At 23.9% G+C, this 24,200-nt stretch overlaps 2 protein-coding genes across 4 annotated transcripts in view; one reads left to right on the top strand and one right to left on the bottom strand.

Annotated features, from left to right (window-relative positions):
• LOC107065319 (beta-1,4-N-acetylgalactosaminyltransferase bre-4) overlaps nucleotides 1–14,285 on the top strand; it is a 94,498-nt gene extending 80,213 nt beyond the window's left edge. For all 3 annotated transcript variants that reach the window (XM_089172817.1, XM_089172815.1, XM_089172816.1), the window contains 3 exons: nucleotides 7,526–7,709; nucleotides 9,213–9,431; nucleotides 10,526–14,285. In XM_089172817.1, coding sequence (XP_089028943.1) covers nucleotides 7,526–7,709; nucleotides 9,213–9,431; nucleotides 10,526–10,664 — 542 coding nt within the window. In that variant the 3' untranslated portion in view covers nucleotides 10,665–14,285. The remainder of the gene's footprint in view (nucleotides 1–7,525; nucleotides 7,710–9,212; nucleotides 9,432–10,525) is intronic.
• LOC107065196 (sperm flagella and cilia-associated protein 2) lies at nucleotides 13,509–24,141 on the bottom strand. The gene is made up of 6 exons (XM_089172763.1): nucleotides 21,262–24,141; nucleotides 19,201–20,947; nucleotides 19,026–19,036; nucleotides 17,609–18,737; nucleotides 16,656–16,952; nucleotides 13,509–15,969 (listed from the first exon to the last, which is right to left on the bottom strand). The coding sequence occupies exons 1-6, from the start codon at nucleotides 23,610–23,612 to the stop codon at nucleotides 15,688–15,690; spliced, it is 5,817 nt and encodes a 1,938-aa protein (XP_089028889.1). The 5' UTR covers nucleotides 23,613–24,141; the 3' UTR covers nucleotides 13,509–15,687.
• Between the last annotated feature and the right edge of the window lie 59 nt (nucleotides 24,142–24,200).

Below are 24,200 nucleotides of genomic sequence, written 5' to 3' on the forward strand. Positions count from 1 at the left end.
ATATTTAATATAATATAATATAATTGATGATGTTGATGATGGGTTGTTAGTAAAAAAAGAAAAAAGGATAGAAAAGTAAAGTAAATCATCTAAGAAGGTATTATTTATGAGTAACATCTGAAATAAAATCCACGTTAAGCCAATGAGTATATCTTTATCTTTCTCTTTCTCTTTGTTCTAATATTAAACGTGCTATTCGTCTCTGTCTTTCACAGCCACTTAAAGGCTCTAAATGTTTTCTCTCTCTCTCTCTCTCTCTCTCTCTCTCTCTCTTTCTTTCTTCCTTTTCTTTTTATCTTTATCTTTATCTTGCTTTAACGTGACGGAACAAAGATGGTGATGTATAGGGGAACGTTGGAAAAATTCACCTGGGATTTTGTTGAAAGTTCACTGACGATGAGTGAGATAGTTTTCTTCAACCCCCATGTTGTTGGTTTTTTTTATTTTATTTTATTTTTGTTTTTGTTTTTGGTTAAACCACAAACGTTCACGAACGAAATTTATCGTTTCCTTATTTTTTTTTCTTTTCTTTTTCTCTCCTCATCTTTACAATATTCATCAATTTTGTTTTAATAATAAACCTTAATAAGGTCTTAGTAATCTAATTTGTTTTTTCTTCTTTATCTATAAAAATCAACACTTAATTAACCCTTTTTATAAGATAGTACTTTAAAAAAATAAAACAAAAACAAAATACAGTGCTTAAATTCCAACAGTTATAATATAATTTACGATACACACTTAACCTAAAATTTCATTGATATTTATGAAGTTGTATTCAAGACAAATGATAAGAAGAAAAGAAAAATAATAGTAAATAATTAATATTATATATATATATAAATAATATCAGTATTAGTATAATATTTATTTTTATTAGTATAATATGATATAATATATAGTATAGAATATAATAGTATAGTATAGTACAGGGGTCGGCAACCTGCGGCTCGCGAGCCACATGCGGCTCTTTAGATGTGAAACTGCGGCTCTTTAATTAAAAGAGCTTAGTAAAAAAAAAAACATTAAAAATCGTTCTGAATCGATTAACGAGGATTAGGCCCCGATGAATAAATAGATTCGTTTTTTTTTTTATCAAAAAAACTTGATTTATGCGAGTACTATTTGTTGTTGGCAAGACAAAATTTGATGGCACTTGAAAAATTGTTATGGTCCTTTAAAAATTTTGAAATTTTGTAAATTGTAATTTTGGACACTTCCGACTACAAAGATTGCCGACCCCTGGTATAATATATAAGTTATTAGTTAATAACTTTACGATTTAGTATCATTTTCACAAGAAAAGTTGTATCTATCAAATATTCTTAGTAAGACCATATTTAAATCGATGAAATTGCTCTAATTTCCATTGAAAATTAAAAAAAAAATTTATTCGAAATTCATTGATAAGTCATGAAATGTTAATAAAGTACAAATATTACTTACATTCAATAGCAGATTTTGTAAATAATATGATTTATATAAATTCGTGCAAGTACCAGTCCCATTGTTAGTGGTGTTCAACAAGTACTGAATACTTTACCTTATATAGTAATAAAATAGTATAGTATAATATAATAAATTATTATATTAATATAATATATAATATTTAATTGGAAATTATTCAATTTGTAATTGTTTCATTACAAATATCAAATTTAATTTTACAAGTAAATTAAAAAAAAAAAAAAAAAAAAAAAAAAAACAGTGTTATAAACGAATTGTAATAAATGACGTTTGAAAGATTAGAATTTTAATAGAATTTATATAGGGGAAAGAGGAAGACAAAAAATATAAAAATAAAATGGGAGGAAAAAGGGACAAATCCTAGAAGGAAGTGGGATATCTATCAAAAGGGATTTATACTTTGATTAACGATGCCTGATTAAGAAAATAACTAATGACCGAACGAGAGTAGTGGAGATATGCCGCATTGCAGCAATCCAGTTATCGGCATCTCTTCTTCTATTCGCTTTCGACTTGCATTAGTCCGATTAGATTACGTTCTAACGTGGTGGTATTACGTAACAAGACTACTACCACCAGGTAGTAAAACTTCTGTAAGGATGGTGACAGCTAGTTACATTCCCCTGTTCCTCCATTAAACCTCTTCCCACCACCACTACCACCACCACCACTACCACTAATATTCTTGTAGAGAGATTTATTTTTTTTTTCATTCTTTAAAACGAAGAAAAATTGTAGCACAGTTATTTTTCATCAAATTAATTGTTTACCTTCAACAAATTACTATGGACAATTCGTTAGATGTTAAAAGTATAAATTTAGAAGTGTAACACTAAATTGGAATTCATCCAATTGGAATTAAATTTAATTTGTAAGAAAAAATGTTTTGTATTAAAGTTTTATATATATTAATATTATATATATATTAATATTATATTATTATTATAATATATATTAATTTTATATTAATTGTAATATAATAATTAATTTATATTATAAATTTATATATGTTATAATTATATATATTATAATTATTTATATATTTTATTATATTTACTATATATTATATATTATATTATATTATATATATTATTATTATTATTATTATTATTATTATTATTATTATTATTATTATTATTATTATTATTATTATTATTATTATATATAGTATATATAATAATATATATGATAATATATATTATTATTATTATTATATATATTAATTTATAATATTATATTATTATAATTAATTATAATATTATTAATATATTATAATATATACAATAACATTTGTTACTATAATAAATATTTGAAGATATAATAATAATTCATATAATCGTGCAACACAAAAGTATCTCGAAGAAACAACATTGATTCATACGATGATTTTGATCTGAACTTTACATTACATTATTATTATTTTTATTATTATTATTATTATTATTATTGATAATATTATCTGGTTGGTACATGTCAGTCTAACAACTGTGAATGATATTTAATATTTATTCTTATTGTTATAGAGAATACCTTTAACGAGTCTTTAATTGTCTCAAATGGTCCGAACGTTGTAGTTTCATCCTGCAACTACTTTGAAATTCAAATCCTTCCTTCCTTCCTTCCTTCCTTCCTTTCGTACCTTTCTTCCTTCCATTTCGAACTGTCTGTCTTCTTCATCCCTTTTGAAAAGTCTACTAGGAAGATCCGTGATTAAAGAGCCTAGCAACAGCCAGTACTAATAGTAGTTGTAGTAGTATTAGTATTAGTATTAATAGTAGTAGTAGTAGTAGTTGTAGTAGTTGTAGTAGTGTAGTCGGACACACCGAATATTTTGCTTTTACATAATTGCTAACGGTAGTGAATAATTTCTTTGAAAAAGGAAATAAAGATGAGTGTACTAGAGCAAAAGAGTGATAGGATAAAGGGGTGGTAGTGGTGGTAGTGGTGGTGGTGTTGGTGATGGTGGTGGTAGGATATAAGGGGTAGGAACTTTGGTAGGTTGAGAATAATAAATAAATCTTTTGATCATTGGAAATGTTGTTATTCCATTTATCGTATTAATTATTTTATATTGGATTTCATTTGTTAATCGAAACTTCATCCGATTTATTTGTACTTATTTATTTATTTATTTTTTCTTTTTCTTTTTTTATTCAATTCGTAGGAAAAAAGCAGAGTTTTGTTTTTTATCTTAGTTTCCTTTTTTTTTCTTATTAACACTTAATTATAACTAATTACATTAACTATATATTTTTTTTATTAACTATATATTATATATAACTAATAGGGATGCGTTAAACGTGCTAAACGAGTGTCTAATTTAATCGAAATTTCATCTCAAACGTAATATTCCAAAACCAATCACAAAATATTTCTAATTATTATTATAAAATTAATTTGATTTAATTTGAAATCACATTTTTGTTTTTTTGTTTTTATTAATTAATTAACGATTTATATACCGAATCGTATTGGTTAATATCGAAGATTAATTATTAGCCATATACATTCGTCTATTAATAGGAATTTCAAGAATTTATCTTTCTCTCTCTCTCTCTCTCTCTCTCTCACACACACACACACACACACACATATACACTCTCTGGATATTTATTTCTAATCGATGGAGATTGAACGAACTTGTTACTTCACTATAGAGAAAATTCATTAGAGAGAAAGAGAGAGAGAAAGAGAGAGAGAGAGAGAGAAATATATTAGAAATAGCATCTAAATGGAATCGCGTGATTAAATTGCTATATAACATCCAACAACTTTGAGGTTATATGTTTCGTATACATATATATATATACGTTTATCTATACTATATTTTATAAATCATATTTATCTGATATAAAAGTATATATTAGTTTATAAAATATATGGAAACTTTTAATGTATTTTTTCTAATACATGCATTATCCATTAATATAATAATATAATAAATTTCGAGGTGTACGTAACGTACCATTTCAAATATTGGTATCTAAAGTAGGCCATTTTGAAAAATAGTTTTTGAGGATTTTAATAAAAGAAATGAAGTGTAAAGATAAATATAAGAAAAAAAGGGAAAATAAATTTTATGATAAATTAAATAAAATTAATTATTTAAATAAATATATATATATAATTAATATTAAATAATTAAATAATATAATATTAACTAATTATTAAAATTTTTTGAAGATTTTATTTAAAGATCTAAAGTGAGTGAAGGTAAATTTTTCAAAAAACAAAAAAAAGGGAAAAATAAATTCGATAGTAAATTAAATAAAATTAATTATCTAAATAATAATATATAAATAATATAATATTAAATATTAAATAATTCAATAATAATTATTTAAATTAACTCAAATTAATTTATTTAGTTGAATAAAATTTAAAAGTTAAGTTAAATGAAATACATTTACTATACTATTATTATTATTATTATTATTATTATTATTATTATTATTATTATTATTATTATTATTATTATTATTATTATTAATTGGCATTAGAAACTCGAAAGTTCATTGACCGCAAATATCAAATCCCGCCGTTGTTACATTTACTGTACACTTTTCTTTTTTAACGTATTATAATTATTATAATATTATAATTTTTACATTTTTTTATTTTATTATTATAATACAGTCGAGACCATCAACAAAGTCGATATATGTAAATCGATCAATTCTCTTGGGACACACTTCCCATAAAGATCATGGTCCTTGTTTCTCTATTGAACTGGACGAACGAAAAATCACATCTATATACATATATGTATACATTTATGTATATATATATATATATATATATATATATATATATAGGAATCCGTTCTTCTTCTTCTTCTTCTTCTTCTTCTTCTTCTTTAGTCTTTTATCGCATTTTGTGTCCTGCTCTATCGATATAAATCAGAAGACCTCGTGTATACAGTAAGATTTATTTTATACACAAGCATGGCATTATGGATTACTTTTAAAGGAGAAGACTCGAAAGGTGTGAATTATAGTTTGAACGATCATTCGTTAAAAACCTTCTTATATTTTCACCATTTTTTTCTTTTTTTTTATCAACGTTAAGTCACTGACAGTAAAATAAGAAAATAAAATGAGAATATTTAACTTTGTCAGTATTTTGTATTATATATTAACTTTTAAAGATAAAAGAAAATATATATATATATATATATATAAGGTGTTTCAACATTATGCGGGTATAATTTCAGGTATGGTTTTTCAGTACACTAGAATTAAAACAAGTTTATAAATAGTTATATTTATAACTTGTTTATATTAACATAACATAATCTATATTATAATGTATGTGATATATGTAATATATGTAATATATATGCATTATTTCATATTAATTAAAATTTATTATTATTATTATTATTATTATTATTATTATTATTATTATTATATAGTTTAATATAATAATACTATATACATAATATATTAAATTATATATTAAAAATTAACTATAATATTATAAGTTATAAGATATAATAAATATAAAAATAATAAATATAATATAATATAATAAATAATATATATATTATTATTATTATTAATTTATTATATTATAATATTATTATTAATAATTATATTATATAATAATTAATATATATAATATAATAAATATAAATAAATATATATATATATTTCTAATCCTTCTATTAAACACAGTAATGAGTATAAAATAATGAAAATTTTTAAATATAAATATTAAACAACAAAAAATAATCATGTTACATTCCAACATATGTAAAAGTACATTGTCATACAAAAGTTTGTCATCATTTTCTTATCACGTTAAAGATAAAACCGTGTTGCAATGTAAGGCTACTTGTACGTATATAAAATTTATGACAAAAATGAAAAAAAATGAAAAAAAAAAAAGAAAAAAAAACAGAACCTACCCCTTTCTCCTAAAAAAAAAAAAAAAAGAAGTAAGTAAAAAATGTAAGTAAGAAAGAAAAAAAAAGGAAAGAAAAGTAGAAAGCACTCGTGGAAAGTTTTTGAGGTAAGCTCTTCAGACATAGAGAGCACAAAAGTGCTAGGTATGTCTAACTGGGTCGATTAATCTCTCACGTAAGGGTAGGAAAGGGGGCTGAGGAGAGGGGGGATGCTGGTGCAACTGCAACTTGCACTTTACATACCACGAAAGATCACCCTAGATTGCTACCTACTCCTAACCTCGTTTTTTCCTTTTTTTTAGTCGTTTTTCGTGTATCTCGTACGTTAAGATACCAAGAGACAAATAAATGGTTAGAAAAGAGATAAAAATGATTTCTGAAAACTAACAAAAGGAGAAAGATAATGAAAATAGGATTGAAGGAAAAAAGATAGAAATTAAAAAAAAAAAAGAAAAAAGAAAAGAAAAGAAAACTTATCGGAAACATCTCAACACACAGGGATGGCCTACATTTCAAAAATATCTCCTTTTTTTGCTTTTATTTATTTCATTCTTTCTTTCTTTCTTTCTATTTCTATTTCTATTTCTATTTTAGACATTTTATCTTTCTCGTAGAATCAGTGTTCCCAGTATTTTCCCACAACCATCCCCTTTTCTATCTTTCTTCTATATTTTTCTTTTTTCTTTTTATTTCTCGTTCACATTACTTTGATAATATGTTTTACAATGAAAACTTTTTAATTATAAAATTGGAATTTCTTCTTCTGTTTTTTCATTTCATATTTTTTTTTTTGCCATTTCTTCAAGAACATCTAAGAATTAAAATCCTTGAACTACCAACCCTTCATCCACCCCCCACCCCTTTTATTCTATCTACCTATATACCTTTCACAAAATCATTTTAATTTTAATTGTAATTTTAAAATTAAGATCTTTGAATTGTCACCCTCAACCCTCTCATCCCTTTTATTTTATCTACTCTCCTCTTATACCCTTTACAAAAATTATTTTAATTTTAATTTTAATTTTAACATTAGTTTTTTGTTTATTTTCCTTTTATCTCATTTTCATCTACTTCGTGTATATTATTATTATTATTATTCTGATTTTCATCTTATTAATAACGTATTTTGTTTTGATTGATTGGTTTCAGGTACCGGCGCGTTTAATCGTGCGATGTTGATGAACGTTGGTTACGTCGAAGCATTGAAGGAAAGAACCTTCGATTGTTTCATTTTCCACGACGTCGATTTACTTCCGGAAGACGATAGAAATTTGTATACCTGTCCGGAACAACCCAGGCACATGTCAGTCGCCGTTGATAAATTCAGATACAAGTATGATCATTTTTTTATTTTTACATTTAATTTATTTCACTTTAATCTTTCTTTTTTTTTTTTTGAAGTGAAAACTACTTTAGAATGGGTGTGATTTGAAAAAAAATGAAACGCAGTGATGTGTATTAGATACATTAGAATATTACAGTTCAATTTTTATCATTATTTATAAAAATATTTGATTTGTGTAAACATGTTTTCAAGTGTTTCATTATTTACTTTCTTTGTAATTATTATAAAAGTACGCGGGGCCTGTATGAATGCAACCCACCAGACACACTTTGAAAATGTTACTTAAGAGCGGAATTTTTGTTCTGCCCGAAAGATAAGCAACCCGTCATACAAACGTGTATAAACAGTTTTAACTGGAAAAAAAATTCCGTCCCAGTAGATGGCATTCGTAAGCAACATTTTCAAAGTGTGTCTGGAGGGTTGCATACGAACAGGCGCCGCGCATTTTTCTAATTAAATTAATAATTAAATAAATAATTACAAATTAAAAGTACAAATAATATTATATAATAAATTATCCTCGAAACATGTTTTATTTGAAGGTTTCACTTCTAACTTGTGCAATTATGAACACATGTTTTTTTTTATGTTTCTTGATTTTTTTTTTTTTTTAATATATTTGATATTTATTTTCTACATTTTTAAATGAACAATTATTGATTGAAATATCAATTTAATAAGGATTACAAAGACTATTTTGTTTATGAATTTAATAAATATATAATATCGTGAAACACACGATTTCATTCTCAAGCAACATAATTATAACTTACCGAAGCTATGAAGGATAATAATTTCGTTTTAATGAAGGAAAAGAGTAGGTGGGGGTTGTCAAAGGGGTAGGAAGAGGGGAAAGATAAATAATCGTTACCATTATTAATTAACGCATCATTAACTCGTTATGTAACTAACTGTAGTAATTGTATGATCGTACTTTATAACAACTCTCTATTAGATCTTCATTATCTCAAATTGATTTTTACCACAAATTACTGTAATGTAATGCAAACCGTGTGTTATATTCACATACACATACACACACACACACACAAACAAACAAACAATGTGTGTGTTATTATAATATTTTAAATTAAAAACACTTATTATAATATTTCCGGATAAAATGTTCATCTTTTGATAAGAAAGTTTTTAATTACATACTGTGCGTGATTTCATTTATTCATTTTGTATTTTATAATTGATTATTAAATTATTGTAATATTAATTAAACAATATGATATTAAATAAAAATTGAATATAAAGTAAATTAATATAAAAAGACAGTATTAATTAGTATAATCATAATAAACATAATTAATCGTTTTTTTTTTTAATTTTTTTTTAGTTTAATAATAAAAAGTCCCAATTATTTAAATTGAAATAAAATTAAACAAATAGTTCATGCTTGAGTAAAAGTTTTGTAAAACACTGACACTACTATATAAAATGTTAAAAAAAAAAAAATAATAATAATAATAATGTTTTTTCAAGGCTACCATACGCTGATCTTTTCGGTGGTGTTTCTGCAATGTCTCGAGAACATTTCAAGCTGGTCAACGGGTTCAGCAATGTCTTCTGGGGTTGGGGTGGTGAGGACGACGACATGGCTAACCGTATAAAAGCTCATGGTTTACATATATCACGTTATCCTGCAAATGTAGCTCGTTACAAGATGCTAACACACAAAAAGGAAAAGGCTAATCCAAAGAGGTAAATAAAATAAAAATAAAACAATTATTTAACAATTTATTTTTAAATTTAAAATATATTAATTAACACGTTGATTTATTTCTAATATATATATATAATATATAATATTATAAAATATTATACTAAAAGTATTTAAATTAAATGATTAATATTTTATATTTCCAAATTATAAAAATGTTAAGTTCAATTGCATTACTTTGATTTTATTCCTTTAAATGTTGTATTTTACGACAAATATAATTGTAATAGTTTTTTCACATTAATATAATTTTTTATAATAAATGAAATTTTATAAATGTTTAAATATAGTAAAACAACTAGGAAATGTAAAAATCTAATAAATGTACGATTATTTCAATAAATTTGAAGATAATAGTATTGTTACGAGATAATTTCGTGTATAATAAAATAAACTTTATAATATAATATTATTGTTTATATATATATATATTATAACAAAATAATCACTTAATTTGATTTTAACAATATATATATACATATATAAGATAATAACGTAGTATAAAGCATGTTTGTCATTTTGAAACTACATTATTATGATATAATAACATTCTACAAAGAGGTAAATAATATTTATATTCATTTACAATACTGTGTTGTAACAGAATAGAAATACTATTTACATAATAGAATCTTCGTATAATAGAAAATTCGTATAATAGAAAATTCATATAACGGGTGTACTTATATCCTAAAAAGATGAATTATATAATTGTATAAAAAAAAAAGAAAAAATAATAATAAGTATTATATAAACCCGATGATCATAGAATAAAAGTAAAAGTAATCTTTCTTTTTTATACTAATCTATAATTCTATAGAAAAAAATATTCTTTTATTATAAATATTATAAATTCTATATATTACATACATTAAATATATATTTAATATTTTATTATATATTATATAATATTCAATTCTTTATTATATATTATAATAATAATAATAATAATAATATATAACATTCTTCTAATTAGACTTTCTATTCTATTTCTTTCTTTTGATTCGTTTTATTTGTTTAGACGGTGAAAAAAGTAAAGGAAAATGAATTAATTTCTTAATAATATTATTTACAGGTACGAGTTCCTGAGATCAGGGAAGAAAAGATTCGCTACTGATGGTCTTAGCAATCTACAATACGAGCTGATCAATAAACAAAAGCCAAAATTGTATACGTGGCTTTTAGTACGACTTACACCACCACAGCCTAGCTGATGGCTACCATGGATCGGTTAAATTATTACGGAAGTTCCTTAGGTTTTCCATAGGTGTTTCCAGTGAGACATAAAACAAAACAAAATAAACACGCGCGCACACAACACACACACAACACACACACAACACACAGACTATAGTTTCTTTTTTATTTTTATTTTTTTGTTCAAAAAAAAAAAAAAACAAAAAAACACATTCGATTTTTAAAACTGAAAAACACTCGCGACCACAAGTGGAAACGAAATATTTATGACGCGCGTGTATATGTGTATGTGTGTGTGTCTATGTGTATACATATTTGTGTGTGTGTGTATATATATATAAATATATATATTATTTGTGAGTGCTAGCGAGTTTTTTCAAAAATGAGTTGTCTCGAAACAAAATAAATAAAACAACCAACAACAGAAGGAAAAATAAAGACACAAATAAATAAATAAATACGAAAAATTAATACGAACGAGAAGGGACTTACTACTACTATTGCAACTATTATTACAAACTATTACTATTACTATTATACTACTATTACTACTACTACTACTACTACTACTACTACTACTATTACATACTGTTTTTCCATCGGTGTGATGTTATTTCGTAATACGAAAAAAACTTAACTTCCACGCTACTGCTGCTATCGCTGTTGCTGCTGTTGTTGATGTTATTGTTATTGTTATTATTATTATTAATATCATTATTATTATTATTATTATTATTTTTCGAACGTATTTCTCGGAGCAGCGAGAATTTTTCTTAAAAACAACAAAAACAAAATAATTCCTCCCTCAACCAACACAATTTCCTATGAAAAACTCTTGTTGGTTTTTATTTTCCTTTCTTTTCTCTTTTCTTTTTCTCATATTATAAAATCGTATAGACATAGTATACTGAAAGGGAGGGGAAGGGAGGGGAAGGGGTAAGGGAAGGGAATGGGAAGAAAATAGTAGGGGTTGGGTTAATACGACGTATAAATACGTCAATTGCGTGATATATTTTTTATTCCTCGATATTTTTTTATTGCAACGATAGGATTAACGTGAGTACGATTATAGTTGTTAGTGTGTGTGAGGTATAGGAGGAGGAGGAGGAGGAGGAGGAGGAGGACCTAGTTTAACACTTTGAGTGACACGTCAGTCATCGGTGACTGACATTGAACTTCACGTTCAGACAATGTCAGGCACATGTGACTGACGTTTAACTTCCCGTTCAGGCCACGTCAGGCATCTGCGACTGACGTTCAACTTCCTTTTACCATGCGTGGCCTGACGAAGATCTCCGTAAAAATTCGCGTGGCGCTCAACGTGTTAAAAAATGAGTTTTGACGTGCCAAAGGAAAATGTTAGGAGGACTAGAAATGAAAACACATATATCAAGAAATACAAAAAAAAAAAACAAAAAAAAGTAGAAAGAAAAATAGAAAGTGAGTGAGAGAGAGAGAGAGAGAGATTGATAGTATGTTTGTGTGTGTATATGTGTGTATGAAATTTTATTGATTGACAAATGAATGAAGGAGAATTATGATAATCCTTAGGGTGGTGATGTTTGATTATGAATTTTTTTTTGGTTGGTTTTTTAGTAGAATTAAATAATACAAAATGACGTCCACGTTATCTCTGGACCCTTTTCCGCAAATCTTCCTCTTCAAAAAATAATAAACAAAAATTTATATAATATATATATATATAAATATAGAAAGAAAAATAATGATGATTGTATGAAAAGCATGTAATAGAAAAACATAAAAGTAAGGAAATATAAATGTTTTTTTTTGTTTGCAAGCAAGGAAAAGGGTATGATCTGTCATCATCTGTCTCTTAATTAATAATTAAGCTATATATATATACGTTTAAAATTAAATAATTAGAATACGCTTGAAAATAAAATAAAAAAAAAATAAAAATAAAAAAGAAAATAAAAATATGAATTTACTTACAATTAGTCGATAATAATTAATCGTTATATTATTACAATATATCACATATGATATATACATATATATACATATATATTATACACTTCTATTTTTTTATATATATATAAAGAAAGAAAGACGAAAAAAAACAGAAAAAGAAAATAACTTTGGGGAAAACATATATTGACGAGTGTGTATTATTATTATTATTATTTTTATTATTTTTATTATTATTATTAATATTATTATTATTATTATTATTATATAATAAAATATTGTGTCCACCGAGATAATCGTGGACGTTCCCTTTTTTTATATATAAAATACATATATATATATTATATATATAAATAATATCGTGTCACTCGTTTACACGAAAATATCATTGATAGGGATATTAGTAATTGAATTGAAAAAAAAAATAAAAAAAAAAGAAGAAAAAAAAACTACCCCAGAAAAAGTGTGAAAAGGAAAAAATAAAGGAGACGAATAAAAATAAAAAAATAAAAAACAATAAAAATAAAAAGTAAGATTGAAAGCTTCCCCTTTTTGAATTATCGAAGTTTCCGTATTTTTATTTTCTTTTTTTGGTCTTTTTTTTTTTATTGTTCACATACATACGCAACCATAAATGAGAAGAAGGAAGAATTACACACATTGCGTGAATTATACATATACATATATACATATATATTATAACTTACATTATAATATAGAAAAAAACGTATAACATACTTGTAATTATTATTAAAAAAAGAAGAAGAAGAAGAAGAGGAGAAATAAAAAAGAAAAGAATAAAAATAAAATTAAAATGTATAAGAAATGCGCGGGCGCGTATGTACGTATGTGTAAAAGACATTAAATTAAATTAAATGAATGATAATACCCTTTAAGTCATTCGCGTGCAACTAATTATTAAAGTGCATCGCATTTTTATTATTATTATTATTATTATTATTATTATTATTATTATTATTATTCGACATGTGTATCGTCTACATTTAAACTTGTCGTGTGTAAAATCCTCGACACACGACGTAGTCAAAGAAAAAATAATAATGCGTATTAAAAATAATATTACTAACAACACACAGACACAAATAATACAACACACATAACATAAAATGATATTTAGTCGGTGAGAGCTGAAATATGTAAATTTTTTTTGTTTTGTTTTGTTTTTTTTTTTTCTTATTTTTTGGGAAGGGTTTGTTTTGTTTTGTTTTTTTTTTTTTTTTTTTTTTTCAATAAAAGGAAGAAAAATTTTTATACAATTTTTCTGCAAAACGTATTTTTATTATTATAATTATATTTATATAGTATATAAATTTATTATATTTATATATTATATAAATATAATAATTATAATAAAAAAAATATATAAATTTAATATAATAATAAATATAATATTAATAATATTTTTTTTCTAAATTTCTTGTATTTTATTTTTGTATATAAAATTATTGTAAAATTAAATTATTTATATAAAAATTATTATATATATAATAATATATATATATATAATATATATTCAGAAATATATAAATAACACATTTTGTGTGTGTGTAAGATAAAATGTATCAAATAAAATAATTTCGTTGTTTACAAAATATTTCACACATTGGATTTATTTGAATATTAAAATATAAATAAACATTTGATGAAATCGGCAAAACAGAAAAAAAAAAAGAAAAAAAAAGCAAAAACGTTACATATCAGCTCTCGCGTATTGGAAAAAAAAACAAAAAAAAGAAATAAAAAAAAAAAACAAACAAACAACGTGAGAAAACTTTTGTAATATCAATCAGCAAAGAAAAAAGAAGAAGAAAGAAAAAACAAAAAAAGAAAAAAACGATTTATAAATTTAAGTATGATGTAAGTTAAATTGCGCTAACTATTTATATAAACGTAAGTAAAAAATTCCTTGATGACATATGAAAAAGAATAAAAAAGACAAGACGTATAATTAAACATAAACACGTTTGTAACATACGTTATTTACAGTATGAAAAAACAAACAAATAAACAAATAGACAAGCGAGATAGAAAGAAAAAAAAAACGGGGGAAAAAAAAATTAAAATAAAATAAAATAAAATATAAAAGAACAAAATACGTACTGTCGTTCACATCGCTAATTTATTATTATTATTATTATTGTTATTATTATTATTATTATTATTATTAAAAATATCATTTTATTAAAGACAAATAATAATAAAACTAAAAAAAAAAATACTTAACGCAAGAAAATGAACACGAGGAGATGTTCATTTCAAATTTATTCTTATTGTGGACAATAAGAATGATGACGAAGTTTTATAAATAAACTTGATTTTTAATTTTATTTTTGTAATATGATAAACAACATTAGAACAACAAAACAAAAAAACAAGATAAACAAATGATACAATTCTATACAAATATTATACTAATATTAAATTAACCCATAAAAAAAGTGCACAGAGTTTGTTTGACACCCCACCAACAAATTTGTGATCTCTCGAAAACGGTGGTACTGAATTCAAAAAAAAAAAAAAATGGGTTATTTGTCGCCATTTAGTGTTAATTACTTTGAAAAAAAAAAAATTGCCAGGTCTTAATATTAATTAGCAGCTTCAGGTGACGCGTTCAAACACGTTGGGGTGTCAAACACCCACAGTGCACTTTAACTAACTTTTACCAAGTGTACACTTTAAGCGTTAAATAATAATAATAATAATAATAATAATTTTAATAATAAAATTAAAATAATACAATGCAAATATCATTTACTCGTGTACGTTGTTTTTATTCATCACAATTTTTATCTCACGCGTGATGTAATAGAAAAATGTATTATTCTGTTTAAACAAAAAAAAAAATATATATATATATATATACACAATGTACATAAGGATATTATACATCGAATATCGTATTTAATGTTCTTCGAATTTATTTACAATATAGGTAAAAAAAAAAAAAAAAAAAAAAACAAGCAAATAAGAGAAAAATAAAATCTATACGAAAATAATAATAATAATAATAATAATAATAATGATAACAATAATAATGATAATAATATTAATATAATAATAATTATAATAAGTATTACAGAAGAAGTAAAATCAATGATACCTTTCCTTATCCTTCATTATTATTTCAGATAGAATATTATCGAGACGTTTAACAGTAAACTTACTGGTACTTTCTAACAATTCTGTAATAAAATTATGATTCAAGAAACGATGAGATAAAACTTCATTCTTATCTTCGGATAATTCATCATCGTAAAGTTCGTCGTAAGTATCACGTAATAATTCACGAAGTGTTTTCGTTGTTTGAAATAAATCCGATTGTGATGCGTGCCACGGTAATGTAGCCAATAAAACTGCCTGAAAAATTTTCATTTATTTTTATTATTTTAAGAAAAAAAAAATAATAATTATTATTATTATTATTTAAAATAATAAAATTAAATATCTATCATTATTTAATATTTTATCTATTATTATTCACAATATATATATATATATATATATATATATATATTTTTTTTATAATATTAATAATTAAAATAATTCAATGTGTACAGTAAAAATTTGACTAAAATTAATATACATATATATATATATATATATATATATATATATTATAATTTATTTAATTAAATTTATATAATATACTACATATATAAAATAATAATTAATATTATATAATAATATATAATATAATTCTCATTTGTGGTCGATATTTCTTAAACATTTTTGACAAGAATTTTCAAATAAATAAATAGCTAATAAAAATAATAAATAAAATATTAATATTTAATGACAAATAGTACAATATATTACAATTAATCAAATAGATGATTTGTTTTGCATAAACCTTTTTGTCATTATTTTTGTATACCCCTGTTATATTTTTTTTGAAATAGTTTCATGAAACACCCTGTATAATCCTGACCTAACACCTTACTTTTATTATAAATATTATTTATAATAATTACTTCATTATAATATTCATATATATATTGATCAAATAAATAGAAATGAATTTATTAATTAATTATAATTATTATTCAAATATAATTTACCAAACAAATATCATAGGGAAGCCAATAAATTGTGACTCTTTCAATTGGTTCATCAAACTCTTCATAGTCTTCAGGCATTGTACTACGATCTAATTGTTCATCACTACTAACAATTAACGAATCAGAAATTTGTTCAGTAATTTGTGGTAATAATGTCGAGGGATCAATTTCCACGCCAGGTTCATCAAGTTTTTGGATCATCAATCGACGTTGTGCGGCGAATTCGCCATTTTCTTCTGTTATTATTACACCAGCAACAACTTTGTCCAACAGATGATTTATTATATCTTCTGTTACCTTCATGATTTAAAATTATTTCAAATTTAATTATCTAGTGTGTTTACACAAATGTTTTATTAAATTAAACGAAAAACAATTTAATGTGCAGAAATTTACAGAATTTAAATATAAGAAATTTCAATTCAATGAAATTACTAATGGAAAACAAAAGGATAAGTGTATTAAAACAATAATATTTTTATGAATATTTAATTATTGTTATTAAATATTATTATATATAATATAAATATTTATTATTATTATTATTATTAATAATAATATATATTATATATTATATAATATTATTAAATTTTATATTATATATTAATATAATATATTTTATATTATATTATATAAAATTATTATATTAATATTATATTTAATAATATTATATATATATATATATATATATATATAAAATAAAATATAAAATAATATAAATAAATATAATATAATATAAATATAAAATATAATATAAAATAATAAATATAATATAAAATAATAAATATAATATAAAATAAAATAATATATCTTTAATATTATAATTTTTTATTTTCGTCATATGACTAAAATAAAACAAAAAAAAAATGCAAATTCAAAGTAGGAGAATAATAAAAAGAAAAAGAATAATGAGGGATGATAAATTATTATTATTATTATTATTATTAAATTATTATTAAATTATTATATACTTCAATAGCTTCTTCTCGTAAATAATTTCTCATAGATTCCAATTGAACTTGTAATCGTTTTTCCTCAAGTAATTTATCAACATATTTTTCACCCTCATTAAAATCCGTGCAAACTTTACTACCAATAGCCAATGAAAATGCTTTACCAAGTCCTTCACGAGGATCCTCGTCCTTACAAAAGGCCAATAACAATGCTGTATAATTAACTGAATATCTATCTATCAAATACATCTGACAAAGTAATTCTTTGGCCAATGCTAATCTCAAAAAAGTTTCTTTAATATCTTTCTCATCAATTATTTCTTCATCTTGATCATCATCCATTGTAACTTTGTTCTCATTTATTTTCGAATGTTTCATCAAATCAAAATAATCAATGGCTTTATCTGTGATTATAGTACTCACCAATTTGTATGGATTTACCAAATCAATTTCATCGTCAAATAAATGACCATCCAATGGTCTTTTAAAATCATCGAATAAAATACTTTTGATATTTAATGAAATATCATCATCGGAAAAAATATATTGGAAAAACCATAATGGTACAGAACGATACTGATCTATCGTCACTATTTCTTTTAAATCGTGATCCAACGATCTATAATGATCGCGTGCACGTAAAATATCGTCCTGAGTTGCCATTGGAAGATTAATGGCATAAATCAAAAATTCACGCCATTCTATGTACTCGCAATTACGTCCAAAAATATTTTCTATTAATTTATTAACATCACATGATCGTAATTGTCGCCAACACGATGGTACTGGCATCGAACCAAAACCATGATCTTCCTCATCCTTATTGTAAGATATCATATCTTGTAAAACATAAATCAATGAACGTTCAGGTATTTTTCCACTGGGTGCAATGATTTTAAATACGTTCAACAAACGACCCAATTGTCCCATAGTAAATAAAAATGGTTTTATGGTTTCTTTGATTAATTCTATTGGTTTTTCTTTTTTATCGGGATACATTAAAATGTTCGATTTAATATAAAAATCTTCACCATCTAATATTAATTCATCTTGTAACATTTTTTCTTCTTCTATGACAAAAGCAAATATTTTTGTCAACTCGTTAATGCTAGTCTTTTCTTTTTCGTATCTGTAAAATATATTTTATCGTTTTTTTTTCTTTTCTTTTTTTTTTTTTTTAATTTAATATAATTTTAAACTATTTAAAATAAATTGTAAAAATAATATTAATAATTTATATATACTTTTACTTTATATATATATTATTTATAATTTATATTTATATTTATTATAAATATAATTTATATTATATTTAATTTATATTTAAAGTAAGGTTATATATATATATATCGTACATAAATTGAAATAATTGAATTGAAATACAACGCCATATTGAATACTTAAACAACTTCGAAACCTAGATAACCTCTAAATATAATAAATCTTTAAATTTGCAATAAAAAAAATACAAAATAATCGCGATAAAAATTATTCTATATCCCAAATTGAAAAAAAAATCACGCGAAATAAAAAAAATTCCGTAATAATTCGGTGTTCGGTAATTATAAAATATTTTTTTAATAATAATTCGGTAATTCTAAAAATTCAATAATTTCAAAATTCATTGGAGAGACAGACAATTTTTGAGACACTGAATTTTTATATATAAAGATAATAATAATAATAATAATAATAATAATAAAATAAAACCTGTCAATTATCTTCTCATAAATTTGATGAAACGTCAATCGCATTGTTTCGAGAAGAAAATTAACGTCGACTTTTGCTGAACCTAAAATAACATCCAATCTCATTTTTATTCGATTGATTTCAAATAAAATGGCGTATTTCCATTCTTGAAAAAGATCATTTATCCTAATTCTCATCAATTTTTCATCGTCAACTTTTCTTCGAGTTTTTTCTCTACCAGTTGAAACATTTTCTTCTTTTTTCATTGTCTCATTCGCACGAGTTGCGATAAATTCTACAAATTGTTTAACATAATTAACATTATCATTGATAACTTTATAAATTAAACTATCGTTTGTATCAAAATTGCAAGTTGAATTTGCAACATTGACAAATAAATTCGTTATTTCTTCAATTAAATTGTGCACATTTATAACAGGTTTTGTAAAATCAAATTTATCCGATATATTTTTCGATTTTTTCACATCTTTTCGATCTATTTTATCTTTAATATATTTATCATTGATCATAATAGTACTATCATCAAACATATTTTCATTCATTTGCAATTTGATATCATGTATATTCAATTTGTCGAGTAAAATTTTCGAATATCTAGTTTCTTTGATAGATTTTTCAAGCATACTAGTATAATAATCTTGTATCAATTGAATAGTATCTACAAAACGATCAATTTCACATTGAATTATCGAAAGATAAATATTAATCAATATAACAGCTTCGAAAGAGGTCCAATTTTCGTGAATTATTCTTTGACGTTCCTTTTCACATTCCAATCTTTTGACATCACAAATATCAAATAAATCATTTTGAAATTCAATCAAACGACAATGTAATTCACATTTAACATCATCGTCGTTTCTCGTGTCATCTTTTACATTGTTGAACATATGTTGAAATTCATGTAATAAATTTTGTTTGGTATCAGGTCTATTAATAAATTTCATCATGTTATTGGTTAAAAAATTTTTATAAGGTATAACAGACATCGAATGGATTCTCTTTAATGAAAATATTTCCATCAAATCGAAAATATAAATTTCTTCCAAATTTTCCCATAATGTAGCCAAAGCATCGAGTAATATAGGATTTATAGGTAAATCTAACCATTTCCAACCATCTTCTCCAGGTTTTGTTGATACACCATGAACATCAAGATGATCATCGGAAACTTTGTCATCTTTCATTTTGATCTTATCTTTTTCTTCTTCTTTTTCTTCTTCTTCTTTTTCTTTGGATAAAACAGATCGTTCAACAATTTTGGATTTTTTTGGGGAAAATTCTTTGTAATTACGTTTTTCATGTTCTTCCAATAATTTCAATGCATCTTCACCAAATAATTCAATGGAAGGTGTCCTTGGCATAGATTTATCACCAATTACTAATCTGACTATTTTTTTAATGATATTTGTATCGAAATGATCGTAATAAACAACGTAAGCTATGTTTTGTTCGATATAAAATTTATCAATAGGTGTAACATCATCTGACAATATTTCTACCAATTTATTCGGATCTACTTTAAGGTTAATTGGTTTTGGTATAACTCTGACGTAAGTTGTCATAAATGTTGACGTTGAAGTACTATCATTTTTCTTGATTATAGGATTTGGCAATAATTTTGATTGTCTGTAGAAAAAAAAAAACAACAAATAATATCTCATAGTATTTTATCATACGTTTCTTATTTAATGTTATTTATTAATATTTATAAAGAATAAATTAAATTACTAAGTGTCAAGTATACTAATATTTTATTTAATAAACAAATACCTTCGTGTGTGTAATTTTAATTATATTATATAATATTATAATAAAATATAATAATATAAAATATAAATATAATAAAATATACTATAATATATATATATTATATATAAATAATATAATATAATATATATATAATTATATATTATAATTATTTATAAAGTATCAATGATTACCTGTAAATACTATAATCATCGATTTCCGTATCCTCATAAATTATTCTCGACGAAACCGGATCTATATCTTCTATGTTAATTTTATCGAATTCTTCTACCACATTAATAGAATCAACATAATGTTGAGAAATTTGATGACCAGTTAAAGCAAATTCCAAACGTATCATTTGTTCATAACTATTAGGATAATCGATCAATGCCCATCCTTCGATTTCACCTAAACTCTTTAAATATTCAATAATTATTTTGGTATTTAATTCGTTAGAAATTGGTTGACCCAATATTAAAAATTCGTATGTCCATTTTCCAATGTGTGCAGGATCACTTAAAATAGGATTCATATCATCGTATGGTATAACTCGTGGTGTTTGAGTTTCTTTTTCTTTCAAACCTTTTCCTTTATCCTTCTCTTTCAATTTTTCTTTTCTACGTAGAGAAATTTGATCAGATTTATGAATTTTTTTCGATCTAGTCGTTGTATTATTTTTTAAATTATCAACTTTACGATTTTTCATAATATCATTGGTAGCACGAATAATATTTGCATCGATATATTCAAAATCCAACATTTCTTCCTTGTATCTTAACAAACAATAATTAATTGCATCTTTCATTGATACCAAACGTATATCACTATTTTTTAATAATATTTCTATAGAATCGTACAAACGTGGTTCAATAATACCTAAAACGATAGCAGCTGTTTTAACTTTAGGTACTGGTGATTCTAAAGGACCACTTGGATAAGGATAAACAAATTCTAAAAGTCGATGTACTATATATCCTAACACAAGTTCACCTAACTTTAAGATTTCTTCAATTTCTGGATCAATCGTAGATGGAACGTATTCGTCCCAAGGTGATTGCAAAGTATGATAATTTTCGAAATTGGCTTCGTTCAATATTTCTTCTCTGTCCAATCGTGATTGAACAATTTCTTCGATATCTTCTTCTTTTTCTTCTTCTTCATCATCATCATCTTCTTCTTTAGAAAATTCATTCTCAAACAATTCGAATATTGGCTGACATTTTAAGAACAACGTTTTCCATTCGTTCCAAATCGCTTTTGGCATAGAATCTTCGTTTGAACTTCGATATTCAGATAATTTCAATGCAATGTCTATCAAATCATATAAAACTTCTCGACAGATTCTTTCGTGTTTTTCACGCAATTTGTTTAATTTCTCCTGACGAATTTTACAATGTAATTCACATAATCTACGATATTCCATATCAATTTCTTCGTATTCCCAATCGTATTCCTCTCTTTGTCTATCTTGTTCTAATCTTTTTTTATTCTCTTCAGCTTCTAACATCAATTCATCAACTATCCTTCTGTTCTCTGTCATAACATTTTTCTGATTAAGTACCTCCGACAATTTAGTTATTATTTGTTTTTCATAATGCGATTGATCTAGTACTCGACGTGCCAATAATTCGTCGAAACATTTCTCTTGATTTTCTAATAAATTTTTCCTAAGTTCAGAAATCAATGTATTTTGTATTCCAGATTTAACAGTGTTATCAATGTTATCCTTTTTCTTACGATTTTTCAGCCATGATACATAAGCTTTAGCAGCATCAGGATTTTCCTCGTATAATTCTATTTCTTCATATATTTTATCATTTGAACAAGGATCATAATAAATATCCTTTATGGAAGATTGAATACGATGTTTACGAGCAAAATCATTCATTTCTTTTGAAATATCATCATTTTTCGTATCATTTAATGTCATCGAAACATGAATAGATTCCATCCAATCGATCCTTTCAGATGGATATTTCGTTTTTAATATTTTTGAATGTACTTGTTGTTCTTCTTTAGAAGTTTTTAATGTCTTTTGAAACTTATCACGATACCATTTTATCGTACTAGTTGCTGTTTTCAATGGTTTTGATAATGGATGATCTGGTATTTCGTATGGTGTGGGTTCTTCGTCGATAGGAATTACGTCAAATTTTCTTGAACTTGGTATGTATTTTTCTCGTTCTTTTTGTAACGTGATAAAGTATAAACTGTCCTTGTCTTCTAAACTTAGATAAACTTTATAAAATAATTGTAAAGCAGTGGTACCTTTGCCACAACTTATTTGTCCGATACAATCGTCGGTACAATCAACACCGATAAAACGTAACCAAATACGTAAATGTTTTAAATTTACACGACATAATGTTGGATCTTTCGTTTGAATGATCGTACCTAATTGATCGCAATTAATTATACCATAACCGTGAAGAATTTGTGCCAAGATATAACCGTCTTTTGTGTAATGTCCAAACAACTCGGGTGTTAAATCGATTAAAATACCTAATCTTCTTTTAAACCATTCTTTTAAAACTTCACCCATATTTTTCTTATAATAATTATATATATATTTTTTTTTTTTTTATTATTTTATACAAAGATCTTTCAAGATAAGATATATTTTTGTAAAGCAAATACATATATTTTTTCGCGCCCGCGATATGTATTATATATTATATGATAAAACTATAATATTCAATAATGAACAATTAATTAATCTGTAAATAATAATCGACATAGGTAAAATATCGATTAATCAATCGAATATACATATTGCATTAAAATATACATATATATATATATATATACAGATGATGATTATTTTTTATTCAATTATTTACAATATAAATTCTTTTTTTTCATTGTATTCGTAAATACTATTGATATCTAGCTTATTATATTAATGCAACATTAATGCATTAAACAAATAAATGGAACTTCTAAATAATAGGAAGTTAATTATTTGAATAAAATGTAAATGAAACGTTTACTTCTTATACAATATAAGTATTAGCGAATAATAATATTTTAAGTACATAGAGTAAAAAAATTAATCTCATATATTGTTTGACATGCTCATATTGAATAATTAAACGTAGAAAAAATATGATAACATTTTATTATTGGTTAG

This window comes from Polistes dominula, unplaced genomic scaffold (assembly GCF_049000335.1).
Source record: "Polistes dominula isolate Pdom_NZ unplaced genomic scaffold, Pdom_raw_medaka contig_23, whole genome shotgun sequence".
Taxonomy (NCBI): domain Eukaryota; kingdom Metazoa; phylum Arthropoda; class Insecta; order Hymenoptera; family Vespidae; genus Polistes; species Polistes dominula.

Bases quoted from the DNA above. Each gene is read 5' to 3' on its own strand.
- LOC107065196 (XM_089172763.1), bottom strand. From the start codon at position 23,612: ATGGGTGAAGTTTTAAAAGAATGGTTTAAAAGAAGATTAGGTATTTTA. The intron at 16,953-17,608 runs ATAATTTAATAA...TAAATCATGAAG, and splicing joins AAGTATATAATAATTTAATA to GTAACAGAAGATATAATAAA. The intron at 15,970-16,655 runs GTAAATTATATT...TAATAAAAATAA, and splicing joins TTCCCTATGATATTTGTTTG to ATGAAAATTTTTCAGGCAGT.